The sequence below is a fragment of the Tyto alba genome, unplaced genomic scaffold (genome assembly GCF_018691265.1).
Source record: "Tyto alba isolate M040663 unplaced genomic scaffold, T.alba_DEE_v4.0 Super-Scaffold_3, whole genome shotgun sequence".
Lineage (NCBI taxonomy): Eukaryota > Metazoa > Chordata > Aves > Strigiformes > Tytonidae > Tyto > Tyto alba.
The window spans coordinates 9,199,641-9,212,996 of record NW_024881304.1 but is presented as its reverse complement, the minus strand read 5'-3'; the positions used below and the strand labels follow the sequence as shown (position 1 = coordinate 9,212,996).

The following is a 13,356-nucleotide window of genomic DNA, read 5'->3' as shown; positions in this document are numbered from 1 at the left end:
ACCTCCAAACCAGAAGCTAGCTGGGGAGTGACAGAGTACAGGAAGAGTTAATCTTTTGAAAGAAAGCCATTAATATACCCCAAAGTTCAGGTGTAAAAGGCAAAAAGATAAAATGAAGTGTGTAATAAACTTAAGTACTGCCAAAACCCACATGATTTTAATAGAGGGGGAAAAAAAAAAAAAAAAAAAAAAGAAGAAAACCAACAGGGCAAAAGAAGAGCTGCGATATAAAAATAGCTTAGGTTTCCAGGAGATTTATTTTGATCTACTTACAGGAACTTATTTTTTCCAGATGTGGGAAAATAATATTCTTGCTGAGAATGTAATTGTATTTCAGTTCTTGAAATCACGATTCTTGCTTATCTTTTTGCTCAGTTCAAGTCACTTGTCTGTAATAAGATAGCATATCATCTAAACTTTGATAAAGTGGTTCCTGATTTTGAGTGTCACTGCTGTCAGTCTGCGCTGACGGCGGCATATCTTGGGTGCTGCAGCCACAGGCCTGCATCGGTGGTGGCACATCTTGGGCGCTGCAGCCACAGGCCTGCATTGGTGGTGGCACATCTTGGGCGCCGTAGCCATAAGCCTGCATTGGAAATGGCATATCATGAGCGCCGTAGCCATAAGCCTGCATCGGTGGCAGCACGCCTTGAGCGCCGTAGCCATAAGCCTGCATTGGAAATGGCATATCGTGAGTGCCATAGCCGTAAGCCTGCATTGCTGACAGCACATCTTGAGCGCCATAGCCGTAAGCCTGCAGCGACGGCGGCACACCTTGAGCACCATAGCCGTAAGCCTGTGCTGATGACAGCGTATCCTCATCATCGCTGCTGTCATCCTCTGATGATGATGATGACACATCTCGAGGGTCACTGCCACAGGCCTCTGGTGATGCTGACTCATCTTGAACATTGCTGTTGTAAGCCTGTGCTGACAGTGGCAAGCCATCACTGCTGCTGCCATTGGCCTGCACTGATGGCATCTGTTGGTTTTGCGCTGTCTTTGTTTCCAGTTTTTCAGAGGAGGTTTCAGGACTGTTTGTATTCTGAGTTCTGTAATTATCATCTTTCTTTTGTCCCATAAAGTAATCAGAAGGTGGTGCAAATTCTGGATCTCGCTCATCTCTGAGTTCTTCCTGTTTCTTTGACCATTGTCCAAACATCAATTCTGTTAGAAACAGGAAAAATGGTAGATTGAATATACATTTCAGGGTTTGAAGATCCGTCAGAAAGGAAGGGAAACAAATTAACAAACAGAAGATGCAGCTGTGTAAAGCCACTTTAAGTTACTTTTCCATCTAGTACTAGATCTTTGGCTAAGCTGACAGTCCGCTTTCTTTACAGAGCAGGAACAAAAGCATTGAGCATTAAAGATAACCACCATCCTCCTAGTCACTTTAAGATCCTTTAATGATGTGGCCAGTGGTTATGAAAAACAACTAATTAGTTAGGAGTGTATCAAAATACAAACCAATCAAAACAGTAAGAGCTTCGTTATTAGAAGATGGAGAGGAGATTAGTGGGCAGAGGCAAAACCCAATAACTTATTTCAGCAGAACTGGTAGATATTCTAGTTAATGTGGCAGCTGCTGATATCTGATTAAAAATAGTTCTGACTGAATGACAGCTCAAGATCACCACACTTAAAATGATATCCCCAAAACCTACTCCAGAGATGTCTCCCAAACCTACTCTCTGAAACCAGTAAAATTCTCAGTATTCATTTTTCTCAAGACTTCTGTACGAAATGATGTAGAAAATTTTGACACAGAAGGGCTACACATTTGTCTCATAGCAAAACAGAGCACCAGTCAGAGCAGGACTTTTTCCTTTGCTTTGTTAAAAATGTAACAAAATATGAAATAATAAGGAGGAAAGCATTTAAGAGCGAGGAGTTTTATTTATGCCTTCTTATACTACTTTAAACACTTGTTACATTTATGTTCAGTGAAACACAGCTATGTTACTTCACATTTTAGAGTAAGCTGTCCTCTGCTTTCTGAGTAATATTTGTTATGTAATACAGTGCTGCTTGGGTGTCTGTCAGATACTAGGACTCCTCAGAGGCAGGTTAAAAAACGTGTCAGGCAGGGTAAAGATAGAACCTGAAAGTTTTGGTTTTCATTGGAACCATACAGTTTCCCCTCATAACGATGTTCACTAACTGAACACAAAGACAACTGTGAAAACTAAAAAGAAACTGGAAATAGCAGTATTGCACAGAATAGGAATGCTGCTTGAGTACTAAAGAAGGTGGACATTTATATGCTTTGACTGTTTCTTGTTTGCTTTTACTTAAGTCAAGCATTGGACTACAAGAGTGTCATCAGCTTAGATTAATGGTGCAAAATGAGTGAATGGGTTTGGGAAGGATCTAGAAGACAGCCATCACTTCATAATGTGACAAGGAAGATGCTCCAAGGTGGGACATTGCCACTGAAGTTGTCTCTGCTTGCATGACCTTTTAGTATCACCCTGTACCAGTTTCAGTGTAACACATCCTGCTGTCACGTAGCACAAACTACAGAAATACATCAAGAAAAGATCACACTGAAAGACAGTAAATCTTATGAACTATGTAATTTCTCATTATGTCAACCTCTCTGGGTCATCCAGTAATGGAATAACTCATATAGGAGAAAAAATGATGGGCCATTTTAGCAGCTACTGGCGCTAAGGCATGCCTTGTCAATTGCTTCCCTGGATGCTAGACAGTCGTCAATGCAAAGGGAGAAAATATTCCATTGTTTCTCAGTCTTACCATACTTGGTCACAAAATAGAAATGGAAACAGCAGTGTGCACACTGCTTCCAAACAACATTTCCTTACCTTTGCCTTTATCCCACTCTCGGACATAAGGCACACCAGGCTTTGTGTCTCTTCTCTCCTGGATGACAACCTCTACCTTTCTACTTGCTGCAGTAACTCTTGGAGCTTCTGGTTCGTCAGTAACACCCTTCACCTCTGTTACAGAAAGAAATGATAGTTTTTGTTAGCAGTGGGATAAAATCTGTATGAACTTCATAGGAGGAATAGGAAGCAAGAGTTATTGGCATTTATAAAGCTCATACTAGTGATCCAATTTCATTCTAATAATGAAATGTATCTAGTGGGGAGGTGGTTTTGTTTTGTTTTTATTTTTTTAATTATTGCGTATTAGTTCAGGGTAAGCCAGATAATCAGGAAGCATATGTGCCAAGAGACACTTCATTACCTTCCTAGTTATATCAAAAAGACTGCTGAAAATCTATTGCCTAATAATCCAAAAAGGAATATGTTGAGTGTTATACTGAAACTAGAAAATTAGGTAAAAATATGAACATTAGCATGTTATCTCCATTTCATTTACTGGAGATAAACAATTTGCATTCTTATTCTTGTGAACAACAGTAACAGTTAGCAGTGGCATATCAGTGTTCTTCATTTCCAGAACACTTCACAGTTAATCACTTGCGTAAAATTCTGACAGAGTGAAATATTAGCTACATTTTACAGTAGGAGACAGACAGTACAAGTAACTAGCGGTGTCATAAAGGAGTCAGTGCAGAGATGGGATTAGAACTCAAATTCATCATCCTAAATCCTGAAGTCAGCTGTATGTCCAATTTACAGACTGCACTGAAACCGTAGGATCGTGTATTATATAAAAATTAACTAGTTACTACTTTTTATTCTAGTTCATCTTAAAAAAAGAAAAAGCCAGTAAAATTTCAGCAGCTCCAACCTCAACCTGAATAATCAACCCACATAATTCCTGCTGTCAGGTGTGAATCAGAAAAAGCCTACAATCTACATAGCTTAATAATGCAAGTAGAAATGTGATATTTCTCGCATGATTTTGTATCTACGGTCATATGAACTCTCACTATCTCAAGAGTTATAATTGTATATGTAGAATCCATAGTACCAATATATTGAATGTCCAAACCTAAATCAATTAGAGTACGCATGTGCATCAATCAAGTACAAGATGAAATACCAAGTATCTAACTTAAAAAGGCATACCTCCTTTCTCCAGTTTTTCTGCCTCTTCCTCTAATCCAGCTTCCCTTAACTTCTTAATTTTCCGTGCTCGAAGTTTAGACAGCCTTGCATCTAGAGCTGCCTTCCTTTTTTCTTTTAACTGTTCACGTTTCGTTCTCTGATCAAGTGTCTTAACAGCAAAGAAAAAGATGAATTAATCTTCCTTTGTTATTATAATCCAACTACATAACTTGCTTCAGTAAACAACTTAAAGCAATCCTTATCAAGTACCATGCTTCAACAGGGAAAAAGAGGCCCAATTTTTCTGAAGTCAGCTGCAGGCATCACCTAGTATAAAACTTACACAACAAATCAAAGACAGTGACCACTGAAACTAGGATGCCCTCATACCCCAATCTGCTCTTTAAACTCATACCTGCTCTCTTAGCATATCCAGTGTTGCCCGTTGTTTATTCCTAAGTTCTTTGTCACGAGAAAAGGCAAAGTAACCAACACCAAGCTGTCTGGCCTCTGAAAAGAAGAAAATAAATAAATTTAAGTTAAACTCAGTTGATAATTGACAGTAACTACAAGCACCACGCACCCTGCTTTCAGGAATGAAATTGCTCCCAACAACATACATCACATTAGTTTTAGATGGCTAAAAAGGGCTTGGTTTTAGGTGATGCATGAAGTGAAGCTTCCTGAAGGAGAACACAGGAGGAGGTAATGCAATCTGAACCATACATTTGAGGAAACACAACTGGAAGAAAAATAAATCTGGATTTATGTATTGGTAATCTGAATGGTTATTACGCATGTGGCTAAACACATACCCACACTTTGCCATATATACATAAAAGTAACTTTCTGTTGCCTCCTCTAAAATCTCTCTGGTGATATAAAGATAAGGGATATAAAATATGGAAGTATACCATTTTCTCGAATGTCCTCATAATGTATGGGTCCCATAGGTTTTCTGAGGGCTTCTTCTTCTTCTTTTTCCCACTGCTGCCTCTGAAGTTCTCTTCTCATGTCTTCAGATAACAGAGTATTCCCATCAGGACCTTGTCTAATTGCAAAAAAATGTTAAGGATTACAGAGCAAAACTTACCAGGTTTATGGTATCTAACAGCGGAAGTATGATTTAGTCTGATCCCCTAATGCAGTTTTTACAAACAACAGATCATTGTAGGCACCATTTAGTGATGTAACATTAATGACTATGGTACATGGTGAGGACAAATACAAAACTACCTCTGAAACAAGGCACTAGTAGAGTATGTTATTAAAAGACTTAAACAAATTCATATCCTTTCTTAGAAGCTTTATAAAATCATTATCAAATCACAGAATGGGAGGCGAAATAATCACTTTTATTGTCATCTGTCAGGATTCTAGCAATCACATATAGAAACATTTCAGATTTAACATAAGAAAACAAAAGGTATTTGAAATAACAAAAAGCTAGCCATTAATTTATCCTAGAAGTTCATGCCAAATATTAATACCCAATATCAGAAATATTTCTGTTTTCCCAAGAGAAGCAGCAGGATCTTTTCCTGTTATTTTCTAGCTAAAGCTGTTTTTGCTGACCGACTCTCATCCGTATTAATACAGAGACTGCCATTTCAAAGCACTCATACTCTCCATCTTATGTTTAAAATACAGAGGACACACTACTGAGTTGTTAGTGTGAAAGAATTTTCACTTCAGCAACAGTAAGGGCTCAGATGAGGTGCCTTCAGATTATTTTCTGGAAAAGTTCTCGGTGCTGCCATAATATTGTCAACAGGAGAGCTGTTAAAGAGCTATTTAACGGAAGAGCAAAAACAAATGGAGATCTAACAAATTCACTTTGAATGTCATGATGAATTTGGAACTGCAAGAAGACAATTGTAAGTTTCCAGGTTAAACAGAACCAGGAATCGCTTCTCTGGCACTTTCTGCAAGGTATAATAAAATACAATTTCCATACAAGGACTACAGTTTTAAAAGATGCATCAAACACCTGAGAGATTGCTAAGTCAAATTTATTAGAACCTTTTTCTGCAAACTATGATCCGTAAGTGATGTTTTAAATTTAGTCAGCATTTACACCAAAAAGGTGTCCCTTAGTAGTTTATTAAAAATTTCATTTGGGCTTTTATTTGATATCCATGGTCTCCATTCTGTTGCAATTTAAAACCAGCACACCAGCCATGTATCTCAAACGGTCAGCTGCCAAGGTGAAATAAAAGAAAAGCCTTGGGATACTATCTGAACGTGTAATAGAAAGTTTTGATAAAAATCAGTCATACACAATTGCTCTGTAGCTACTCTGTCTAATTTTTAAGATACAATGTTGTAACCAGCAGAAGTTTGTCTAAAGCATGTCTAGAGAAAGCAGTAGTGTCAACAATTCTGGATTGAGAATGGAGTAACAAAGCATAGCCTCTCTTCCTTCTCATTAAAAATATGTATGTTAAATGCTGCAAGGAACATCCACTTCCATTAGAGAAACCCCACCTTTTCCCTTGAAGTTCCTGATCCATTTTAAGTAAACTTGGCAAATCCTTCTTCATACAACGTCTAGATCGGCCCAAGAAATCAACATAATCAACCCTGTAATGAAAGCAAAGGAAATTTGATGCAGAAATCCTATTTGCAGATTTACAGAACTCTTAACCAGAAAACGGGAACAGTGACACTTCTCAAAGAATTATTCATCACCTCTCGGTCTCTCCATGCGTGACAGTTGCTTCTACCTTTCAATTAACAGACTCATAGCTTAAGAAGATACATTCTGAACAGGACATAGGAGTTTTATAACAGACATTTACTCAGTCTCTCTTTGAGCCGGCTGTTTGCCTTGGCAATAAGATGGTGTAAAAAAATGTTCAAAAGTTACAATGTCATGTAGTTTTCACATCAAAATAAAACCAAGCCTAGTACTTGCTTCCCATGGTGAAAATAATGATGCAGCATTGACTTCTTGCGGATATGAAATTGCTACAATATATTTCAATTATCAGTCTAAAGCTCATTTAGAATAGGCTGATAGTGTTCATGCAACTGGCATAACAAAGGCTGACTAAAATGCAAGCAAAATGTTCCTTTGAAGCACATACTGTGCTTCTTATTCAACTCTTTATAGTACTGAACACTTAATTTACAGTTGTCAAAAAAGCTGTTAAAAGCTATATTTATTGTCCTGTAATGCTAGAAAGTTCTTTAGTATCAAGCTGCCTTAATATTTCCATTCTAAAGAATATTACATGTGAAGAAGGATGACTGGCAATCTAATTCCCAAAACCCAAACTGTTAAAGGTCTGTGCTTTTAGTAAGTGAAGTCTTTTACGTAATTTCTAAGGATATCTACATCTTAGTATATACTCAATACCCTTTGGTTTTTCTTGTAATGTAACATCAGTAGAAAAAAAAGGGTCTGCATTCTCTATAGCAATGATGTAACTATGGCTGCAGAATAATTAGCATTAATTATGCTAACACCCTAATATCCTCATTAGGATATGGCCTCACTGAGATGGACAATATTTTAATACTAATAATACATGTCACTGAAGTGAGATGTAGGCAATGATAGAAAAGCACCATGTGAACAGTAAAACATATCACTAAATTTCTGATACTTTACAGTGATGAGAACACAAAGTAGTTTGAGCCCATCGCTGGTTCACAGATAGTTTCATCTTGAATTTCATAAAGATGTTGGTAATTGGTATATCTGTCTTTCCAACCTAGCAGTCTTCAGTACTCCGCTGGATTCATTCTCAGAGTTTATTCTGAAACATTACACTGCAAATCTTAGTCTTGGCCTAATAAAGCGGAGAACAGGGGTGTTCCTTTTCATACAGGTTACTGCTGTTTTAAACAGATTACCAGAAGTAAAATCTTGGTTCCATAAGCATTTTAAACAAATTGGCAGTGAAGATATTAAGTCAGATTGGTTTCATCGTTATTCCTAATGTCTTTGATGAAAACCTAGTAGTTGGAATGTCACAGAAAATTGTCACAGACTATTTGCCATACTGCAGTTAAACAGTGAAAGAAAGGCTGCGAAACCATGTTCTTTTTCGAATCAGAGTTTCTCTCCTTTAAGAGAAGGTCACACAGCAAAACATAACTGCTCACTTTGTAAGTCACACACAATTAGAGAAGGACAGTTGGATACAATAAAACCCCAAAGTTTTGCTCAAGTACATTATAATTCAAGACATCAAAGCATTAAATTACTTCAATACTGCAGTCAGAACTCCTGGAAACTATGCAGAAAATAAGAGAGGATATTACAAAGTCTCACTTATTGTACATTTCCCTGATTGATACTTCCCAAAATCCTGGATGTAGATTCTATTGCAGTGCCACCTACATGGAAAGTAACATGAAGGCCTGTCTTTTAATTACATGAAATCAAAGAATGTTACCACCTCTTCTCAATGTGTAGTATATTAACAATAGCAAAAAAAACCCCATAAGGTGCCACTCCGCATATTTTGGAGAATAAGATTATTTTCTCATGCAACTGTCAAGAAACAGATGAGTCAGGACAGCTTAGCCCAATCAGCAATACCAACCATTCTTCATCTGGGTCCTCGGGTGGTGGTATTTCCATTTCAGGCTGAGTTTCCTCATCATCTGTGTCTTTTTCTGAAGTCTTTCGAGCAGCTTCGCTCTGATACAGTTCCTGTACTTCGTGCTGTTTGTCTATGATCTTCTGAGTGAAATCCACTAGGTACAAATCCTCAGTTTCTTCATCTAAGGCAGAAAATCAATTCTCAGACAACAGCCATGAAAAGAACAGAACTGAGCACAAAATCAATACAAAATAGCCACAATCAGCTTTTCAGCTGCAAGCAATGCCCTTGACCACACTATTGGGGAATACTTAAATCTCATTCAGTGCCAAACAAACTTGGAGCTATGAATTGGTTCCATAACGATAGTCTCTATTTTTGAATAGAAGTTTTAGGGTATTTTAAAGCAATTAATTGTTTGTGTACAATACAGAAAAGGTTGCAGTCTTTGCACGAAAATATCCTCTGCTCAGTATATTTCACAAGGTTTGTTATGTAACAGTTCAAATAGTTTTTTGATGCTTAACATTTGGTGTGTTGGCAGTAGTTAAGCAGTCACTAGAGTACTTTTTAGAAGAGTACAGTGGTGTCATGTGGACAAAGATGGACACTAGTAAAGAAAACCTTAGAGATAAGTCACAAGGAGATTTGGATTCTATTTTCATAATTACTTCTTGCAAGGGACTGAATGAGTGAGAGTAGAATTCTCTAACCCTATTAGCTGCATGACTGCCGTTCACATGCGGACCAGCCAGACTCCCCTCCTGCTCCTCTTCTCTGCATAAAGGTCAAAGAATTAGAATGCAGGACAGAACATCAGCAATGCAATCCAAAGACTGCATAATGGAGAATAAATTAATTTCGTTTTTCTAAGATTCTGTATTGAGAAAACAGAACATACTCCACCCACTTAATGAGTGAGTGAAACAAGCCAATAATGCTTTACTAGGTCAGGCTCTCCTTCAAAAAGTTTTCTCCAGTACCTCTATTTTTCTGCTTTTCAAAGCAGAATAATCCATGTCAATCACTTTGTATAGTGACTCCAAAAAAATTTCCGATGTAAGAAGACAAGCAGTGAATTCATAGTGTAGCAGCTGTAAATCACCAGACAGTCAGAAATGCCAATTTTTAGGGCAAACTGTACAAATTCTTTATATACATATATAAAAATACTCATTTAGACTAGTTTTGTTCACCTGGAAAGTCGCCTTTTGTCATTTTCTCATACAGCTTTGCTTTCTCTTCTAGTTTCTTCCTGAAAAATAAAATATAAAAAACCCACAAACACCAATAATATTGCAATTCCACCAATTCCACACACAGTTCAAAATGACCAATTTAGCCTTAGATAAATGGAACAGGAAAGTACCAGGAGTGCTTGAAATGCTTACTAGAAGCTGACTTATACCTGATTTTTGTTTTGAACCTTAACTGGCATTTCTGAAGATATACAGATATCCAGTTCCAGAGTTTATATGGAAAATAATTTTAGTGAAGTTATAGAATTAACCTTAAGTGTAAGTTGTCAAGTATCCAGGAACATGATGTAACAGGTATTCTACCTATATCCAACTACTATGATGTGTCAGATAAATACTGGAAGACCACTATTTGCAGGTATGAGATACTGAAATACTGTTCTAATGAAAAAAAAAAAAAAAGAAAGAGGTAACATGGAGTAACACTTAATCTTAGAAATGGAAGGTAAACCTTGGCTAATTTCTAGAATGGTAGAAGACAATTTTGAAGAGCAAGGCACTGCTTACAGAAAAACTGCAAATGGCTTATAAATTGCATTTTCAACATATATCTTATTGTACAACTAACCCATTTAGAAGATGAAGTAAATCGCGCAGAAAAGTGAGCCATTTTCTGTCAAGTCCAATAAACTTTTTGCTATAGAGTTCTGATGTATCACTGCCCTGGCTTTTAATTCTAAAGATGACTTTCAAAACTTAGTAATTTGACATATTTAGACAGCTATGATACTGTGAGGGTAGGTATCCCTAGAGCATGAGACTGTTGGGATCCAGTTTGTACACTACTGGTAAGGAGCATGGAATTGATGCTGGTCTTACAGGTTGGTCTAATGAGAACTGCTGGTCCAAAATATGCATAACATGCTTTATGTGCTTTTCTAAACACTGAAAAACAAATTCTACAAAGCATTCCTTTCTTACAGAGCCTAAGAGTTACCTTGATTTATCTAATATATGCTCCTCTTCTGTCTTCTGCTCAACATCTTTCTCTGCTCGATTTGCAACTCCTGTGTTTTGTTTGTTCCAGATGCTTGGTTTCTATGGAGTACAGTTTTATAACAACAAACAAATAAATAAATAAAAATATCAAAATGGTAATGATTAAAAAATATTTCAACTCCATAAGGCAAACTTTGCAAATCAGTCATGGAAGATTTTGTAAATAACATCTTAAACATGTCTGACTTGAGACTATACCTATCGTGCTGTGGACTGCAGCAGGTCTGTCCTAAAATTACACAGACTACAGTATGATATAATAGGTAAGGACAGTCTGAAAAGCAAAAAAATAACCCAAACCAACATCAAACCACTCAGAAACCAGGCAAAATCTATTCTGGCAAAAATGGTAAGGTTAAAAAAAAAAGAATCAGTAAGACCAACCTTGATGACTACTAAAATAGTAACAAAGCCATGAATTGTTTCTATTACCTTCATTTTTTAATTTAAAATACAATGTTTGCCTGTTTAGAGCATAACACTGTAAATGCTGCATGTTCTTCAGTTATGGCACCAATATTGTATTCTACAACTAGAAAGCTACACAATTAATAAAAAACAATATGCAGTAAAGAGTAAAACATAGGAGATAATTGTGTCTTCATTATTATACCACTGCAGAGCACTTATCAAGAAGAGTGCCTCATCCTCCAGAGAAGCATACAAAATCTTGGTGGAAAAAAGAAACTTTCCTATAGTTACAAAAGCTGTGGCTCCCTGGGGAGCCAAGATTAAGTGATGACTTAGATGAGCATAAGCATGTGAAGTTTTCTGTTGTACACAAGAATCTCACCTGAAAATTAAGTTTAAAGAACAACACGCAGATTTTACATTTGAATAGTAATATAGCTCTGAGTATTTATTTATTTAGATTTGAATATGAACTTCCTTACTTTAAGGAGAAAGAATGACAAAAACAACAATGGAAGAATATCTCTACCTTATTAGAAGTTTTGGGCTTTGCAAAGATGCCAGCATCTTTCAATAACTTTTCTTTCTTGAATTCTTCTTGCTTTCGGAAGAGTTCTGCTTTGAGATCTACCAACTACATCAACAGCAAAATAAATAAAAAACCAAGACATATAACATGCCTATACATCAGTTACTGTAAAAAAAAAAGTAATAACTGTATTTCTAGTACAACAATCTGACATTTACAGTTATATAAGCATTTGATTGCATTTTTATATGGAACTTTGAAGCACTGATCCAATCAGAAAGTTCACTCTTAAGTTTACGGCAAACAATATACAAAAACCACAGAATGCAAATTATGATTAGGGATTAAAAAAAAACCCGAAAGATATCTTTGATCCTTTGATAATGGCAGTAAGCGAGACATAATTCCATACAGATTTTACTAGCCAATGGCAAACCAATAGAGAAGGACCAATGAAATAACACTACTGAATTTGAAAAGGACACTTCTAACCATTAGATAATGAATAAAATCCTGTCTCGGAAAAGAATTAATAAAAGTTTGCTTTGATAAAATATATATACTTTCCCAGTGTTATATACTGTTTATATAGTTATAGATTTTCTTTCTTCTTTTTTAATAAATATGTAACATTGCCATCTATGACCAACACCCATCTCATCTTTTATTAGGAAACATCACCAGCAGGGGTATTATCGTGAAATTACATTAAGAAACCTAGTCTGGGAGAGGATATTCTGCCACTTTCCCTGCAAGTCCTGCAGAAGACAAATTTCACAGAGGTACATTAAATCAGGCAAGTGGAAGACTTTGGTGTTAATATCTGTCCCATTTCAGGTCCCTGTAACAACGATGCCTAGTGCTGTAAATTAACCCTTCTACCCCCACTGCTTAGAAGTGATCCTCCAAAAAGTCAGTGTTAGATATTCCATATGCAACAACCCGCTGTTCACATTAACTGTTTATCTGGAAAAAGGAAGGCTTTGGCAGCAGTCTCTTGCTAACAGACCACCAGTGAGCAACGAGGAACCCGCCTCGTCGCCCCTCAGGGTCTGAAGTTAATTGCCAAAACACGGACGTTTGGTTGCTTAGAAAAAAACCCATGAAATAAACTCACATTTCCCTCACACGCCCTCATTTTATCGGTGTGTCATGACTGAGGGCAAATTCAGCCCTGACACACCCCCACCACCAATTCAGAGCACTGCGCGGCCGCCTGGCCGGGAAGGTGAAGGGGCAAAACCCTCCCGGCAGCTGCTGAGCGCCTGACGCGCGGCGTCCACTCGGGATTTGGTGTCATGAGTGGGCGTTTCAGCGCACGGGGCTACGGCGAGGGACAGCAAACATCCCCCCCAGCTCTGCTGCCTTCCCGGGAAGCGTCTCGCACCAGCGCAGCCGCACGGCCTGCGCCGGCCGCGTCCACCCGCGGGGTGACGGGGCCGCCCTCGCACTCTGATAAGCCGAACGACAGGCCCTCCCGGGGAGCCGGGGAGGTTTCTTTTACTTCTCCCACTCACCGAGGAGGCGGCCACATCCAGCGGCTTCTTCCTCCGGTCCATGGCGGCCGCCGCTCCTCCAGCAGCCCCCTCAGCCGGCCGCCTTCTTCCCTGCTTTGCGGC

At 37.9% G+C, this 13,356-nt stretch overlaps 1 protein-coding gene across 1 annotated transcript; it reads right to left on the bottom strand.

Annotated features, from left to right (window-relative positions):
* Positions 1-238: 238 nt before the first annotated feature.
* On the bottom strand, positions 239-13,356 carry CCDC174 (coiled-coil domain containing 174). The gene is made up of 11 exons (XM_032994959.2): positions 13,255-13,356; positions 11,738-11,842; positions 10,736-10,836; positions 9,736-9,794; positions 8,540-8,720; positions 6,471-6,566; positions 4,898-5,034; positions 4,399-4,493; positions 4,005-4,152; positions 2,829-2,963; positions 239-1,167 (listed from the first exon to the last, which is right to left on the bottom strand). The coding sequence occupies exons 1-11, from the start codon at positions 13,294-13,296 to the stop codon at positions 377-379; spliced, it is 1,890 nt and encodes a 629-aa protein (XP_032850850.2). The 5' UTR covers positions 13,297-13,356; the 3' UTR covers positions 239-376.